Below are 18377 nucleotides of genomic sequence, written 5' to 3' on the forward strand. Positions count from 1 at the left end.
TCTCAGCTATGATTTCTTCAAGTACCCCTTCAGCACCTTTCCCTCTCTCTTCCTCCTCTGGGATACCAATTATGCGTATATTATTTCTTTTTAGTGTATCACTTAGTTCTCTAATTTTCCCCTCATACTCCTGGATTTTTTTTATCTCTCTTTTTCTCAGCTTCCTCTTTTTCCATAACTTTATCTTCTAGTTTACCTATTCTCTCCTCTGCCTCTTCCATCCGAGCCGTGGTGGTTTCCATTTTGTTTTGCATTTCATTTAAAGCGTTTTTCAGCTCCTCGTGACTGTTCCTTAGTCCCCTGATGTCTGTAGCAAGAGATTCTCTGCTGTCCTGTATACTGTTTTCCAGCCCAGCGATTAATTTTATGACTATTATTCTAAATTCACTTTCTGTTATATTATTTAAATCCTTTTTGATCAGCTCATTAGCTGTTGTTATTTCCTAGAGATTCTTCTGAGGGGAATTCTTCCGCTTGGTCATTTTGGATAGTCCCTGGTGTGGTGAGGACCTGCAGGGCACTTCCCCTGTGCTGTGGTGTATAACTGGAGTTGGTGGGCGGGGCCGCAGTCAGTCCTGATGTCTGCCCCCAGCCCACCACTGGGGCCACAGTCAGACTGGTGTGTGCCTTCTCTTCCCCTCTTCTAGGGGCGGGATTCACTGTGGGGTGGCATGGCCCGTCTGGGCTACTTGCACACTGCCAGGCTTGTGATGCTGGGGATCTGGCGTATTAGCTGGGGTGGGAAGGCAAGGTGCATGGCGGCGGGGGGGGGGGGCAGGCTTAGCTCGCTTCTCCTTAGGTGATCCACTTCAGGAGGGGCCCTGTGGCAGCCGGAGGGAGTCAGATCCGCTGCCGGAGGTTTGGCTCCGCAGAAGCACAGAGTTGGGTGTTTGCGCGGAGCGAGCAATTTCCCTGGCAGGAACCGGTTCCCTTTGGGATTTTGGCTGGGGGATGGGCGGGGGAGATGGCGCTGGCGAGCGCCTTTGTTCCCCGCCAAACTGAGCTCTGTTGTCCGGGGGCTCCGCAGCTCTCCCTCCCTTTGTCCTCCAGCCTTCCCGCTTTCCGAGCAGAGCTGTTAACTTATGACCTCCCAGACGCTCAGTCGCGCTTGCTGTCGGAACACAGTCCGTCAGGCCCCTCCGCTTTTGCCAGCCAGACTCAGGGACTCTGCTTGGCTGGCGAGCCGCCCTTCCACCCCGGCTCCCTCCTGCCAGTCCGTGGAGTGCGCACCGCCTCGCCGCCCTTCCTACCCTCTTCCGTGGGCCTCTCGTCTGCACTTGGGTCCGGTGACTCCGTTCTGCTAATCCTCTGGCGGTTTTCTGGGTTATTTAGGCAGGTGTAGGTGGAATCTAAGTGATCAGCAGGACGCGCGGTGAGGCCGGCGTCCTCCTACGCCGCCATCTTCCTTCCAACCTCTCCCCATAGTCTTCAACAGCTCCCTTCCTTCCCCCAGCCATGTCAAATAAATATAATATTCTTCAATGCAGGCAGTCCACATTTTCTCAGTCTTATATAATAGAATAAAATGATCTTTAATAAACTCGACTGTATTCATGGATTGGTATCCATCAACTGTAAGTCAAAGCAGAGTCTTTGCCATGTAAATCAACTAAAAGACAAGTATTCAGGCTCCTTGCTCCCACCCCACCACTTTGCCTCTCCTCAAGTTCCCCGTGTATAGAAATTCTACTGACATGGTGTTTAATGCAGACAGTGTTTTGTGTTTTGTACACTCCTGAACAGGCATGTAATGACAGGTGAAATCTATTAGAGGTGATAGGTGGGAATCAAATAGACCATCAGAAAGAGGTTACAAATGGAACAGAAAAGTTTATGATTACCCATTATTTTGATGCCCTTTCCCTCGTTTTCTCTGACAACTTTGGCCTTCCCTTCCCTCCCCTCAAATCAGGCTCCTTAGCTGGCTTGATAGACATTTCTGCTCATTGGATGACAGACCTAAAAGAAGGCATATGCACAGAGGGATTCTGGTTTAACCATGAACACTGTTGCTGGAACTCTGAGCACGTCACCTTCGAAGACAGAGACAAATGCCCTGAGTGGAATAGCTGGTCCCAGCTTCTCATCAGCACAGATGAGGTAACATGTTGTGAAGATCGCAGAACCACTGACTTTTATTCTTTTTTCTTCAAGTTTATTTATTTTGAAAGAGGGAGAGTTCAAGTGTGAGTGGGGGACAGCAAGAGAGAGAGGGAAAGAGAACCCCAAGCAGGCTCTGCACTGTTGTTGTAGAGCCTGACACAGAGCTCGATCCCACGAACCATGAGATGATGATCTGAGATAAAAGAGTTGGGCACTCAACCGACTGACCCACCCAGGCATCCCCCACTGACTTTTATTCTTACATTTGCTTCATTTCTTTTTTTTAATTTATTAAAATTTTTTAATGTTTATTTATTTTTGAGAGAGAGAGAGACAGAGACAGAGAGAGTGTGAGCAGGGGAGGGGCAGAGAGAGAGGGAGACAGAATCTGAAGCAGGCTCCAGGCTCTGAGCTGTCAGCACACAGCCCGATGTGGGGCTCAAACTCAAAGACTGTGAGATTGGGGTGCCTGGGTGGCTCAGTCGGTTAAGCATCCGACTTCGGCTCAGGTCATGATATCACAGTCTGTGAGTTCAAGCCCCGTGTTGGGCTCTGTGCTGACAGCTAAGAGCCTGGAGCCTGCTTTGGATTCTGTGTCTCCCTGTCTCTCTGCCCCTCCCCTGCTCATGCTCTGTCTCTCTCTGTCTCAAAAATAAAATAAAAACATAAAAAAAAAAGACCGTGAGATCATGACCTGAGCCGAAGTCGGACGCTTAACTGACTGAGCCACCCAGGTGCCCCACATTTGCTTCATTTCTTATACTGTACTCATGACAATTGTGGGATGTGCCCCCATTTTCCTTTTCATGAAAAGGAGAACCAGTGCCAGCTGCCTTTCTCTGTGGTTTAAGCGCAGCCCTATTTCCATCCATCTCTTCTGCCATGCGGAATCATTTGATGCTTACATAGTGGCTTAAAAGTTTTGCTTTTTTTTAAAACAGTCCTGGTGTTTCTTCTCAGTTGTTAGTACACAGTGTGACTCAATCTGTCTTTCTCTAATAATTCCAGTAAAAATGTCAGAGCCAGCCAACAGGTACGCTATAATTTCTAACTAAGATGGAGTGGGTTAAAAATGTATCCATTGTATAGACTCCAAAAGTAATTTTCCCCTGAGCATTGCATTAGAACATTTTTTAAAAAAGGAATACATTCCGTATCAAAATAACAGAAATGCAGGAATAAAATTGCCCATAGCCTGCTTTGGAGATTAAATCAATATTTTCATTTGTCCTTGTCTCCTAGCGTATATTTTTCAGTCAGTTAAAAGTGACTTTGTTTTTCAGTTCCTTTCCTTTCTATTATTACCGTTTGGGTTGTTTGTTGGATCTCTCCTACTAAAAGCAAAAACACACAAAACAGAACAAAGCAACTCTTAATTCCCAATTCTATTCTGTCTTCCACCAACTAAGACAGGTACCATCTCAGCTCACTACTCATTTACTCTGTTGGCGAAGTAACTGAGACAAGACTAGGATATTTATTTATACATTTATTTTTTTTATTTTTTTTAAATGTTTTTATTTATTTTTGAGACAGAGACAGAGCATGAGCAGGGGAGGGGCATAGAGAGAGGGAGACACAGAATCTGAAGCAGGCTCCAGGCTCTGAGCTTTTAGCACAGAGCCCGATGCGGGGCTTGAACTCACAGACTGTGAGATCATGACCTGAGCTGAAGTCGGACGCCCAACCAACTGAGCCACCCAGGCGCCCCTATTTATACATTTAGAATGCATTTTTATTCCTACTTTGGTCCATAGATGATTTGAAATGGTGTGTGTGTGTGTGTGTGTGTGTGTGTGTGTGTGTGTTTGTGTGCATGCATACATACACACAGTCAAGGGAAAAGAAGGATAGGAAAATAATGAAATCAGAAATCAGAGTGTTTATGTACCTATATGACTGTACACATTGGCTTAGGGAAAGAGCTCAATTAAAGGGTTAAACACATGCCATATGTGTGAGAGGGTTTAGATCTATCCTTCTCAAACTGGAGTAAGGTCTGTGTGCCAGCCGGTGGGTGAAACCACAAAATAAATGCTGTGTGCCTTCTCAGAATATTTTTTTTTGAAATTACATTTAATTACAAAGGAATGCAGAAGTCCCATGTTCATTAATATTAAACAATCTATGTTTCAGCTCTGCTCCTGAGTGTCCTACCCCCAACCCTCTCTCCTAGATTAGGAATACTTGGGTAGAAAAGTTTGAGAAGCCCTGGAATTTAGAGTGAGTGAGTGTGTGTGTGTGTGTGTGTGTGTGTGTGTGTGAGTGATTCCTTGCGTTTTTTTGATCAGTGGTGAAACAAGGATATGATGCATAGACTTTATTTCACCAGTTTTACACACATAGATGTGTGTGTGTGTGTGTGTGTGTGTGTGTGTGTAGTTCTCTGCAGTGTTACCACATGTGTAGGTTTGTGTTATCACCACCACAATCAAGACATAGAACTATTGTTCCATTACCACAAGGCTCCCCTGTGCTACCCTGTTATAGCCTTGCACATGTGTTTAAGTGTTCCAACTGTAGCGTTCAAACTGGAGCTTGAGATTTGCTCAAATGACAGATTTCTCTGGCTGTTTTTTTTTTTTTTTTTTTTTTTTAATGAATGAAATCCTTGCCTGGAGAGAGTCTTCTAGATTCTGAGTTCTCCTGCCAAGTACTTGGCCTCCAGGTCTCTGCCTCTAGTCAGTATCAGCTACTTGCCTTTCCATTCCCTCTCTCTCTCTGTTTCCCCCCTCTGGAGCCTTCTTCCTCCCTAGCTTCATTTGAAAGGCCAAGAGAGAGCAATTATCTATTCCTCTGAGGGACTAAACTAATGGAAAAGTTGTGTCAAAGCTATAACTCAGAAAAAAAATCTGAGCAGTTTGGCTCTCCTTCTCTAGGTCAGTGAATTATTTTAATTACGTTTTATGTTTAAATCAGAAGTCCAGTGAGTTGTGTTTCATATACTTTGAGCAAGTTTCAACTTCTAATATTTTTATCAGTAAGCATTCTCTCCTAATGTTCAAAATAGCTTTCTTTGTAAGATGTAACTGTTTGTAAGCCCTTTATGTTGGTGACTCCTTATTCGTGGTCAAAATTATATTTATTTTCTGGCCATCTTCATTATCATAGGAGGATAGTCTCAAAAGTATATTCTCTCCATTTTAGAAATAGCTGTTGCTGTTTTATTCTTTGGGACAGCTGGTGTCTCACTGGTTTCGTTTTATGGTCACAGCCTGAAACTTTCTACTTGCATATTCTTGTTGCTGAGTCTGTGATAGCAAAACTCTTGCAAAGATGTGGTGATTCTCTATAGAACTGAACTGTGTATTTAAAGAAAAAACACTCAGGAATTTTCAACACTCTAACCTCCTATGAGAATTTGACACCAATGTAGGTAGCCAGCTGGTCTTCACCTCAAATGTGTAGCCAAAGTTCAGCCATTCCAGTAAAAGAGCTTTCAAGACTCTTAATAAAATTGGCATAAAATCATATATATTTGACTACAAAACCTATCAAAGTGTTCATAAGGAACAGGAGTTTGCTTCAGGTTTTTGTTCGTTCTTCATTTTTGTCCATCCTTAGAAGCTGGTATTGGTTTCCTTTGGGTGTAGCAAATCCTCTCTTTTTCAGTACCAAGTGGGCTGACACTATTTCAGTATTGCCTTTCTGACAATTCTGGAAGGAACATCTTGAGCGATTTAATACTGGTCTTTTTCTTTCTGATCGCCTTTCCCGAAAACCGATTACTCAGAAGGGCGGCGTGCCTCACTAAAACAAGCTTCTTTCTTTTCCCTTGTTCCAGGGAGCCTTTGCCTACATAGTCAATTATTTCATGTACGTCCTCTGGGCTCTCCTATTTGCCTTCCTTGCCGTGTCTCTTGTCAAGGTATTTGCGCCTTATGCATGTGGCTCCGGAATTCCTGAGGTAAGTCTCTCAAGTGGTTTATAAATGGTGACAATAACGATTCCTTCCTGGTTAAAAGCCTTTAGTATGTATTCCAGCATATACCACAATTTGAATATAAAACAGGATCAGACTCTGAGGAAATCTAGAGTCTCTCTAGGTCTTTCCTCAAGTCTTCTCTCAGTCTGGGCTACCTGGAAACTAAAGGGAGTTGATTCCTAGCCCCCCTGGGGGTTCCTGGTGAATTAGGCCCCTTGAAGACCAACCCCCACTCCCTACCCAAGAAGCTCCCAGGGTCCCAAGATCCTGGCCTGAAAAAGTAGTGGTATTGTCAATTTTGTTAGAGTTGAAGAAACAAAGCTATTTTGCTACATTTCCTACAATATGATTCAGGCTAGGAGGGTAGTTGAAATCCTGTTTCTAGCTACTTTGGGTTTAGATTGCTTGACAGTGACTGAAACCACTGAGATTTGAGGTTGCCCAAATGACCTTACCCCTCTCTGTTTCCTGACCAAGTCATAGTTATAAATTTCTTTGGCAGAGAATCAAGGCTATACTAGCCTGTAAGGATATAAGTAAGGAAAACACCCCCCTCCCTGCCCCTCTTCTCCATATACACAGACTCTCATGCTTGTACTCCCTTGCCCAGCTAACACATGGCCCCCCAAAATATAAGGAACATGAAATCTTAAAGAACAGTTCCTGCTTTCCTGGGCTCCCAGGCTTCCTCCCAAATTGGGGTCACTGTAGGTCAAACATTTATAGGTCATTTGTTCAAAAGGTGCAGTTTCTATAATGAGGTCTGGATTATTGCTTCCCAGCCTTGCTTACTTGCTTAGCCTATATTCAGTCTCTCTGTTTTTGGCCTGCAGATAAAAACTATCTTGAGCGGTTTTATTATTAGGGGCTATTTGGGTAAGTGGACCCTGATTATCAAAACCATCACGTTGGTGCTGGCCGTGTCATCAGGCTTGAGCCTGGGCAAAGAGGGCCCCCTAGTGCACGTGGCTTGCTGCTGTGGGAACATCCTGTGCCACTGCTTCAACAAATACAGGAAGAATGAGGCCAAGCGCAGAGAGGTAAGAACAGGTGGCCCAAGTATTTTCTTTGTTGGTGAGAGCATAAATGGAACAGTCTTAGGGATGAGAATTTGGGGATTCTCCCAATGTCAACACAGACACCCTTTGACCCAGCAGCTCTACCTCTAGGAATTTAACCTACAGACATCCTAGCGCGTGTGTGTGTGCACAAAGGTATGCATTTGGGAATAGTTCATGTGCAGCATTTGTCCATATCATGAGAAAATGAAACCATCGCAATGTCCACCAATGGGACTGATTTGAATAAACAGTATTCTGTCCATGCTGTAGCATATTATGCAATCGTTAAAAAAAGAGAGCCTTATGTACATTGACATGGAATGATGGCTATAAAATATCATTCATTTTCAAAAGCCAGTTTTGGAACAATGCATACAAATAATAATTCAATTAATGTTTTTTTTAAAATTATGTAAATGTGCACTTAGAAAGAAAATGTCTGGAAAGTGGTTTTACTACAAACTATTAAAAATGTCTACCTGCAGTGAGTGGGGAAGTGAGGTGGTAGTGAAGGACTTTAACTATAATAACTTTTACTATATATAACTATACAAGTATGTGTTGTTTCTATTACAAAATAAGTTACAAAAATAACAGTAGATTTTTAGAAGCAGTCGTTTATTCCTGTGAACGAATATGAACTCAGCCTGTGTTTCAGATGCCAGCTTTTTCATCTTTTATTTCTACCTACTGCCACACTGAATGAGTTTCTCTATATATTGGAACTCTCTCTGCCTTCTGCCTCAATCCCACCAGAGTAGTCCTGCCACAACATCTCTGTAGTGGTTCTCATGTTTATGCAGTTGCTAACGTATATCATTTTGAAGAGGAAGAGCAGTTTTTAAAAATGTTCCAAGTCATTGGTTACTTTAATCCTGATATAATGAAGGATTTAAGAAAATAATGGTTCTTGCTCTATTTTCCTTGAATTACAAAGAAATCACATATGAAATGGGTCATGGCCAAGGTCATCTCATTAGAAAGGATTTTTCACAAAATGGGAACCTAGTGATTTATTCTGAAAACCAAACAAAACAAAATAAACCATAAGGCCCAGAAGGAAGCTCAAAGATGTTGAAACTTCAATTATGGAATACATTTCGATAGTTCAAGGGGGAAAGTTCTTGGCAGGAGAAGAAGGTGAGCAGGAGAGAGAGAGGGAGAGGGAGATCTGAGTAACTTGTTTAGCTACCTGTCAAATGGTAGAAGGGCATAAAGGCAGTATTCAATTGCTGAGGTTGTTGAATGGTAATAATGCACAACAGAAGCTAAAGAGATGGAAAAAAAACATTTTAACTGGCAAGAGTAAAGTGTTGATTGCTGCTGGTTTTGCCTGGGCAGGGGTGACTTTGAAACTACAGATTGCCAGTTACTTTCATTCCATAAAATTGGCATTTCTGTTCAAGTAGTTCCTTATAGAAGGGGAGTAGTTCCTTATGAGAGGGAGTTTGGGCTATTTCTCTGTACAGATGTCATTTATTCCTCTAACTAGACTCAGGAATATTTGCATCTTGAGCTCACTTCCTATTGTTTATTTTAGACTTTCCAGTTATTTCTTCCTGTTGTTCTCACCATCGGCAGCCACCCTTTTGTGTCCTGGGGCCTTGTCAAAGTGGGCAGATGCTTGAGGGTAGAATAGGGATTTGAGAAGGAAGGGCATGGACAGACTCCACTCGGTCAACAAAAAAAAATTAAAGCAAACTAGCCACCACGATTCTTTACTTTTTCTCATAATTCATCCCAAACAGTCACTGAAATGCTTTCAATGAAAGCCAATATATAGCTATGGATTTCGAAGTCCTCCCAAGTTAGCCCTGGAGATCTCAGTCCTTCCTCCCCTTCATTTTCCTGCCCTGCACCATCCTGCCCAGAGAAACCTGCCTATTTATTTTGCCAAGAACCATTTTATTCTTCAAAAACTCTTAATTTTTAATCATCTTTATTTTTTAATGTTTATTTATTTTGAGAGAGAGCACGCCTGCATGAGTGGGGGAGGGGCAGAGAGAGGGAGAGAGAGAGAGGATCCCAAGCAGGCCCCACACAGTCAGCACACAGAGCCTGATGTGGGGCTCGATCTCAAGATCCGTGAAATCATGACCTGAGCCAAAATCAAGAGTCACACGCTTAACTGATGGAACCACCCAAGCGCCCCTAAACTTTCTTTAAAAAATTTTCCTTACGAGTACAAATCACTTCTCACTCCACAGCAACCAGAATCTAATGAAAGGACCTTTTCTTCCCATTAATTCGGTGTGTTTTTCATGCATATTTTACATGCACATGCATATGCCTGCCTACAAAGGTAGGGCTAAGTATAATACTTGCTCTCTTTCTCTGTCTCCTTGTCCCTTTTTATTTCCCCCTGATAGCTTCTCCCCCTTCCTCTTCCTCTTCCACGTAGCCCTTTTCATTGCCACACTGAAACACCCTTAGGTCTTCTCTTCCCTTCAAAATCTATCTCCTTGCTTCTAGTTGCTTCTAGTTGCCTCCCTATTTCTTTTCCACAGGTCACTATGTATGGAGTAGGGCACATAGTACAGGAAACCCCAACTACTCATTGTATGAATATTTGCAGCTCCTGAATAGATGTGAGCCAATTGTTATTTTAGTTTTGTATCATCACAGCCTTCTCTAAACTCTCATTTAAAAGGCATTCCTTACCAAAAAAAATAAAATAAAATAAAAAAAATAAAATAAAAGGCATTCCTTAACAGAGAGTGCTGTATAAATACATTACTGAAAATTCTTCATTTAGATGGTTCCTAGGTCTACAAACTCAATTTCATTAGTGAATGGAGAATATTGAGGCTGGGGGGCATGATGTGGAATAAAGTACATGCCTGAATTAATTACAGAGGAAAGACCCTTTGCCTGTTCAAGCATTTGAACTGTGTTCAAAATTTAACATGCAGTGTTTGCTCTCAAATAAATATAAATTGAATTTTGTCTTTGATAAACTGGTTACAGAGCATGTAAAGTTTTAAAAGAAATGTCAACCACTAACGTTCCTTTTAAACATGTGATTGACAAAAAAACATGTGATTATTTCTGTCACTAATTTTGAGTTTTGGATTGTAGGTCTTGTCGGCTGCAGCAGCAGCTGGTGTATCCGTAGCCTTTGGGGCACCGATCGGTGGAGTGTTATTCAGCCTAGAAGAGGTAACTACTTTTAACTGTCTGTAGAACATGCATGTTGCTTTTGGGTCAGGAATTCTGGCCAGTGTGTATGTATGGTGCAGTCCCAAAGCTCTCTGCTCAACTCCGTGTTTTACTACGTGACCAGAGATCTCTGGGCAGTTTTTTTGTCCTGAGCTCTCATTCCTGCAGCACCAGCTTTTCACCTGGAACTGTGTCTGCATACTGCTCTAAGTTTGCTTTCCCACATTCTTTCTTACAGGTCAGCTACTATTTCCCCCTCAAAACGTTGTGGCGTTCATTCTTTGCTGCCTTGGTGGCAGCATTTACTCTACGTTCCATCAATCCATTTGGAAACAGCCGACTGGTTCTGTTTTATGTGGAGTTTCACACCCCATGGCATCTCTTTGAGCTTGTGCCGTTCATTCTGCTGGGTATATTTGGTGGTCTGTGGGGTGCTTTGTTTATCCGCACCAACATCGCCTGGTGTCGGAAGCGTAAGACCACTCAGTTGGGCAAGTATCCTGTCATAGAGGTACTTGTTGTAACAGCCATCACTGCTATCCTGGCTTTCCCCAATGAATACACCCGCATGAGCACAAGTGAGCTCATTTCTGAGCTGTTTAATGACTGTGGCCTTCTGGATTCCTCCAAGCTTTGTGACTATGAGAACCGTTTCAACACAAGCAAGGGGGGTGAACTGCCCGACAGACCGGCTGGTGTGGGAGTCTACAGTGCCATGTGGCAGCTGGCCTTGACACTCATACTGAAAATTGTCATCACTATATTCACCTTTGGCATGAAGGTGAGGAGATTCTTTTGATGTTCAGTGGATATATGTGTGGCTATGGGTTTGAGGGGTAAAGCCAAGATATAAAATCTTCAAAGCTCCTGTGGCACTTCCAACCCCACACAACATTATCCCCCACCCTCAAAAGCCCTTTTTGCCCCCACATGTCCTCCTAACTTCCTAGAGAATTGAACTTTTATCAAAAATTATCTAAGCCTAGTTTTAGGCCAAATGCACACCTCAATGATGAGATGTAAGTAGAAATGTTTTCTCCTTTTCCGTGGAGCACATATTTTGCCCTCAGAAAGGATGGTGAGGTATTTATTCACGTGCATTTTGTATTAAAACAATATCTGCCCAACATGTTTTTGGTCCTTATAGGGTGGCTTTAGAGTTTGCCAATAAAGCAAAATATTAAGTTGAACCAAATGAAGTAGCCAGTACTCAACCATTTTGACCACTAAAAGAGCAATCTCATCAAGTTCAACCTGATCTATAGCTAAATGTATTCTTTACAGTCATTATCAGTGTGCGTGTATTGAGAACTTCACAGGTGATCCCAAGTTAATATTAAAACTCTCAACAGCAGACATCAGGCCAGCATCTTTTATTTTCAGTACCTGTTATCATTTCTGTATTTCAGAAGAAACCAGAAAGGAACATTTGTTAAGGTATTTTCCTCCTCCTTTCTAGATTATTTGTCTTTCCTTTAGCACCCAACTACTGAGTTATTCCCCTCTATTCAAACCAGACAATGAGAGACAAGCGCTCAGTTTAGGCAGTGCTAGAAACCTCTGAATTGTCATGCATCTTCCTAACACCCTGGAAAGTCTTGCTGTGCTTCTTGAGTTGTTTTTTTGTTTGTTTGTTTGTTGTTTGTTTGTTTTTTCCTCATGGCTTCCTTCTTTTAAAGTGAACGGTCAGACCATCAAACCCACCCAGATTCAAATGCATCCCAAAATTGAACACAAGTTATTTAAAAATAATCTGCTATTTCAATGATTTTGCCCTTGTCATAACTTCCTTCCCCTAACACAGTAAATTGAGATTTCACTGTAGTATCCTAGGAGTCAAGAAATAGAGCAGGAGACAGATGAGAGGGTTTTTTTTTTTTTTGTCATTGTTGGTTTTGTTTTGTTTTGTTTTGTTTTTTGGATAGTCATGCAATCCATAGTTACTACCTCATTTTTAAAATGTAATCATTTCGTCTTTATACTGTTACAAAATAAAATGAAACCTCATGTACCATCCTTTTCATGTGAGCAATGGGTTAAGATTCAATATATGAGAGTGGTTTTAAGCATTGCATTTAAACCCCAGCACCAGTATTTACTGTATCTTGAGCTTGGGTGAGTTACTTAACCTCTCTGAATCTTAAGTTCTGTGTGATTTGGGAATAATAACACCTATTCCTGGGGTGGTTATAAAGAACTGAGGAAATCTTGTTAGTGGAGTATCCAGCATAGAGCATGGAAGATAGTCGATAGAGGGTAATTGTTGTTTATAAGAATTCAGCATTGGGGGAAAATGTCTGCATATATGAGAAACTCCATCTATTTTCCTTTTTCTTTGGGAAAGGCTTAATTTCTGCCTCCAGTTCTGTGTTGGTCTGGAGAGTTCAGGCTCTTGCCTGATGGACCCCGAATCAGGGTAAGCTTCTTTGCAGTCGTACTTGCCTGCGCGTCCCAGAGAACCTCTAGCCCCTGTAGCATTACACAAATATTTATGGCCACTTGCTAGCATAGTGCATAGTTAAATTGTCATTGGCCTGTTTGCTTCGCAGAGGGTCAGTCCTCTAGCCCTTACCACATGCCAGGCAAGCGCATCATTTCTCACTAACCATCTGTTGCTTTCTCTTTGCAGATCCCATCTGGCCTGTTTATCCCCAGCATGGCTGTTGGTGCTATAGCAGGCCGACTTTTAGGAGTAGGAATGGAGCAGCTGGCTTATTACCACCATGACTGGGCCATCTTTAATAGCTGGTGTAGTCAAGGAGCAGATTGTATCACCCCTGGACTTTATGCGATGGTTGGGGCTGCAGCCTGCTTAGGTGGGTAGTGTTTGCATTGATTTCAAAGAAGTTGCCACACAGGTGACAGAATAAAGATGTGTGATATTAAACACAGTCGACTGCAGAGTTTGAGAGTGCAAGCAAGCACACATGAGCAGAGGAGGGGAAGAAGGAGAGAGAGAGAGAGAGAGAGAGTGAGAGAGTGAGTCACTCTTAAGCAGGCTCCACGCTCAGCACAGAACCTGACGCAGGGCTCCAGAGGTCATGAGATCATGACCTGAGTGGAAATCAAAAGTCAGATGTTCAACCTACTGAGCCACCCAGGTGCCCCTGAAGGTTTTTTTTTTTTATTTTTTTTAATGAGCATCCATTTCCTGTTGGGTTTGCCATTTTTCAAGTGCTTTAAGAAAGCATTCTTTATCCTATAGCTATATTCCTCCCTTTTGAGAGTAATTTTACTCTCAAATTTCATCCTACTAAGGAAATTATCAGAAACTCAGATAAGGATATCTGCCCAAGAATGTTCATCACAGTATTATTTATGATAGCAAGAAATTGGAATCAATTTAAATATGTACAGTAAGGGACTGGTTAAATACATTATGGTGAATCCATATAATGTTATACTATATAGCCATTGAATGTGATGCTAATATTTAACATCTTTAAATCCAATGTTAAATGAATTTGTAATAATATATGAAATGTTCCTGACATAAAGTGGGGGGAGGGGAGCATGGTGGGGAATTAAACATATAATATGAGCTCACCTACCTACAAATACATATTTTTGCATAGCGAAAAACTTGAAAAAGTTGTTCCAAATTTTCACTCTGCTTATTTCTAGGCAGTGAGCTTATGGATAATGACTTTCTTTTATATACTTAAAAACAATGTTTGAATTTCCCACAATGGCCTGTACATTCCAGAGAACCTATAGTCCTAGCAGTGTTATACCAATTGTGGATATCTTTTGCAATTACTTTTCTAATTAGGGGGGAGAAAGCAGCACACAAATAAGAAACAAAAGAAGAAAAATCCAGATGGCATCTGGTGCTTTTATAGATATTATTTTGAGAAATCTGACTCACATCCATTATAGACTTACTTTAACCCAGCCGCTGGGGTCTGTGCAGTTATAGGTGAGACCTCCTTTTAGCAATGCTTCTGGTACATGGGCTTTGCCTGGATGGGCTCCTGTCACAGGCCCTTAATTGTAATGAACCTGGACTTCTGTTTTTAGTAGCCTGTATCTGTTTCCTTGCAGGTGGGGTGACTCGGATGACTGTTTCTCTCGTTGTCATAATGTTTGAACTAACTGGTGGCTTGGAGTACATTGTGCCTCTGATGGCTGCAGCCATGACAAGCAAGTGGGTGGCAGATGCTCTGGGGCGGGAGGGCATCTATGATGCCCACATTCGTCTCAATGGTTACCCCTTTCTTGAAGCCAAAGAAGAGTTTGCTCATAAGACCCTGGCAATGGATGTGATGAAACCCCGTAGAAATGATCCTTTATTGACTGTCCTTACTCAGGACAGCATGACCGTGGAAGATGTAGAGACTATCATCAGTGAAACCACTTATAGTGGCTTCCCAGTGGTGGTGTCCCGGGAATCCCAAAGACTTGTGGGTTTCGTTCTCCGAAGAGATCTCATCATTTCAATCGGTAAGGATTTCAGAAAGGGGATGATGGAATCCACTATGGAAATAAAATAAATATGTGCAAAATGGGGGACGACACAGGGAGGACAGGACCAATGAGGGGCCAGAATGATAGAACTGGCACTTCTATTTTCAACTTTTTTTTTCTACTTCTCAAATAGAAAATGCTCGCAAAAAACAGGATGGAGTTGTAAGCACTTCCATCATTTATTTCACTGAGCATTCTCCTCCGATGCCACCATACACACCACCCACCCTAAAGCTTCGGAACATCCTGGATCTCAGCCCCTTCACTGTGACTGACCTTACACCCATGGAGATTGTAGTGGATATCTTCCGCAAGCTGGGACTGCGGCAGTGCCTGGTTACGCACAATGGGTGAGAGCTCTTTGGTGAAGGCAAATTGGATCGTGGGAGGAAAGAGTGTAGAGAGATAAAGAAGAACCCAATTCATCTGAACATTAGTAGCATGTATAGGGCCTTTTGAAGCTCTGAGATGAAGACAGATGTGTTTCTTTTATCATCATGATTAATGGAAAAGGAGTTTGGGGAAGAAAGTGTGATTGGGAAATGTGAACTGCTGGCTGCACATTATAAATAACACGGCCCCTCCCCCACAAAGGAAACGGCTGTGTTCTTGTGAAGAGACAGCACCAAAATTATAATGATATTAGGTATTATTCGTATAGTATTTGGTCCTTATGATACCTGTGTTGTTATCATTGGAGGATGATAAAGCCAAGTTTCAGTGAGGTTTAAAGATTTACACAAGAGCCCACAATCAATATATAGTAGGGAGAGGCTTTAAACACAAGTCTTCTGACTCCCAAGGCCAAGGCTCTTTCTTTCAGGGATATTTCTTATGCAGTAAGGAAACCCTGCTATTTTTATTGGAAAAGAAGGGAGGTTGAGGAGAAGGGTGGATTTTTTTCTAAACATGGTATGCCAATCCAGAAATTATATGAGAATTTCACTCTCTAAAATTTCTAAATGTTGTAACAGATGTCTTGCAGGATTGAAATCAGCAAGGGGACTTTCCCTAACTGATTCATTCGACATTTACTGAATCCCCTACTTCATGCAAGAAGGTATTCCACTAGACTCCATGGAGACACAAAAGTGAATAAGGCCCTTCTCTGCCCTCAAGGAGTGCACAGTGTCACAGGGAACCTAAGAACACAGGAGCATGCATTCCACAACAGCAAACAAGACAAGTGTGTAGATCATGCCGTTGCTGCAAGGGGGTCATGGTCATTGCTGGCCTGTAGGATCAGAGAGGGTGTTCTGGAAGAGCAGCATTTGAACTGAGTGGCAGGAAATAAGGTTCAGATACGTAGAGAATATTTAAAGCAGAGGAAATAGCAAGATGTGAGACGTGAAGCAGAAATGCCTGCAGCCTGTTTAGGGACCCATGTGCCGTCCCATTTGCTGGGCACACATAACACTGTAAGGTGCAGTTAGTGTTTGAAGACAAAGTTGAAAAGGCCTGAGGAGGAAAAGCATCACCATTGAGAATGTTAACTACCGATTTGTTTTTGTTTTGTTGCCTTGTTTTCTTTTAGGCGATTGCTTGGAATCATTACCAAAAAGGATGTGCTAAAGCATATAGCACAGATGGCGAACCAAGATCCTGACTCCATTCTCTTCAACTAGAATCACAGGGTTGTGCTGGATATAAAACAGGAAGGACATTGCAGACCATGGATGTATTTTATTAACTGGGTACCCAAAACACATTTCCCATATTTGGATGGTGAAGTTATATTAGTGTGTTGTCTCTTTCCTATAAGTTAACCAGTTGCACTACATAATCTCTGGAATTTAATCTCTTTAGGAGAAAATACAGTTAGGCTTCTGTGATATCGCATTAGGAAGAGTTCATGAGAGAATAAACAAGATTGCTAGGGTTTAATTCTTTAAAATTTTTTTTTTAATTTAAAACATAATTGTTAGCCAATATGCAATCACTGAAAACTATGCAAGAAAAATTCCAACCGTCCTGACCTATAGCCTGCAGAAAGCTCATGACCAAGTCACTTTTTTGGACTCTGTCATTGGTGGAAGATGAAGTGTAAACTAAGGGGCTTTGCTTTTCCGAACACAGAAAGGAAAGCCAGAAGGAAAATAGTAATGCTGTTTTCCAGACTGTGAAAATTCAGTTCAAATGTTTTCTTGTTCCTGTTACAATATTTAGCATTATTAGTTTGTGTGTGTGTATGTGTATGTTAATATCTGATTATAAGACAATGCTGCTTTGGTTAACCTCCTCTAAACAAATTTAGAGAGGTTGACTTTTATAGCTTGCTTGTTCCTGGTACTCTTTTGAAGTGCACAAAGATAAGTTATGGAACTTTCTCCTTGTCTGCCAAAAGGGTGATTTTCTAGATGGTATTTGTTAGTCCAGTAGACAAGGACTTTGCCATGAATTCGTTAGTAACAAGGAATGATTTCTCCAGCTTCCTTGAAATGAATGATTAGTAAAGTTCTAAGCCAAGTCAATGACTAGGAATTTCACGTTTTTTTGTGAGGTCCCAACTAATTCTCTTACCCAGATGCCACCTCCATGAGTGATGGTGCTTTAGGCTTCTGGAATATGTAAGAATAGTAAAGGGAACCAAATCTGGACTGCATACTGATAAACCAGGGAAGATCCTGAGCTGTATCTGCATTCTCATGCATTCCTTCGTAAAGACCACCAGTACTAAAATAACTGGGCACTCATGCCTCCTTCCAGTGTTAAGTACATATAACAGGCCAGTTGTTGTCCCTATGAACATGAATTAAGGCTTGGGGTACTTTCAAATCCATTTGAGGCATTGGAATAGGATAGGCAGCTGTGACTCCCTTGGGGTTCCTTAGAATTCTAAATAAAATACAGAACCATCCTAAGACCCAGGGGTGTGGACAAGGCCTGGTGACACCAAAGGTGCTTGTATCCAATTGAAAAGGTGCCTGTCTCAATTTTCTACCACCTTTACTGCAGTAGAAAAACATCACACTGTAGGGACGCCCGGTGGAATCACAGAGCTACCACCATCATTCCGATACCGGTTTCATTTTCTGTTGTTGTCCCCATGTGCAGCTGGTACCCCTTGTTTTCCTCCATTCTTTTCCCCTCCCTCTCCTCAGTCCTGAGTCCTGTCTTTGGGATTGAGCGCCATGCCTGGTTAATCATTCCGATTTCAAAAAATAACTTCCAGGGCTAAATTGTAAACCAGGGCTCAGCAATCTTAGGGCACATGGACCAGAGGGAACACACAGCCATTGGCTTTGCTCTGTAGCCCAGTTGCTGCCACTGTGCCTCCCTCCCTTCCTGTGCAGATGCCCACAGCAGCAAGACTTAACTGCCAGGGCTGCAAGTTCAGCCTTTCCTGTTTGACAAGTCTGTTACCCCCCACCCCCACCCCTTGCACCACCATTCCAGCCTAGAACCATCAGTCACTAGGGATATCCTCCCCCGCCCCCTTCCCCTTCCCCCAACACCTCAGGGTTCCTCATTTTAAAAGTTGCTGAGCCCTGAATCTAGAATTTCTTTTTCTTCCTTTTCTTTCTTCCTTCCTTCCTTCCTTCCTTCCTTCCTTCCTTCCTTCTTTCTTTTCTTTTCTTTTCTTTTCTTTTCTTTTCTTTTCTTTTCTTTTCTTTTCTTTTCTTTCTTCCCCTAGTTCTTATCTTTCCAACATCTGAAATTCT

The 18377-nt window shown here is 42.2% G+C and overlaps 1 protein-coding gene across 1 annotated transcript in view; it reads left to right on the plus strand.

The window, feature by feature from the left end:
• The window catches only part of CLCN5 (chloride voltage-gated channel 5), a 192374-nt gene extending 174205 nt beyond the window's left edge, over nucleotides 1-18169 (plus strand). The window contains exons 6-14 of the mRNA XM_047076249.1: nucleotides 1913-2100; nucleotides 5888-6010; nucleotides 6862-7068; nucleotides 10168-10248; nucleotides 10487-11029; nucleotides 12878-13064; nucleotides 14293-14691; nucleotides 14849-15065; nucleotides 16250-18169. Coding sequence (XP_046932205.1) covers nucleotides 1913-2100; nucleotides 5888-6010; nucleotides 6862-7068; nucleotides 10168-10248; nucleotides 10487-11029; nucleotides 12878-13064; nucleotides 14293-14691; nucleotides 14849-15065; nucleotides 16250-16340 — 2036 coding nt within the window. The 3' untranslated portion in view covers nucleotides 16341-18169. The remainder of the gene's footprint in view (nucleotides 1-1912; nucleotides 2101-5887; nucleotides 6011-6861; nucleotides 7069-10167; nucleotides 10249-10486; nucleotides 11030-12877; nucleotides 13065-14292; nucleotides 14692-14848; nucleotides 15066-16249) is intronic.
• Nucleotides 18170-18377: the final 208 nt, after the last annotated feature.

The sequence above is a fragment of the Lynx rufus genome, unplaced genomic scaffold, assembly GCF_022079265.1.
Source record: "Lynx rufus isolate CCGP_SWC_20201006 ecotype Redwood Valley unplaced genomic scaffold, mLynRuf1.p SCAF_14, whole genome shotgun sequence".
NCBI classification, from domain to species: Eukaryota; Metazoa; Chordata; class Mammalia; order Carnivora; family Felidae; genus Lynx; species Lynx rufus.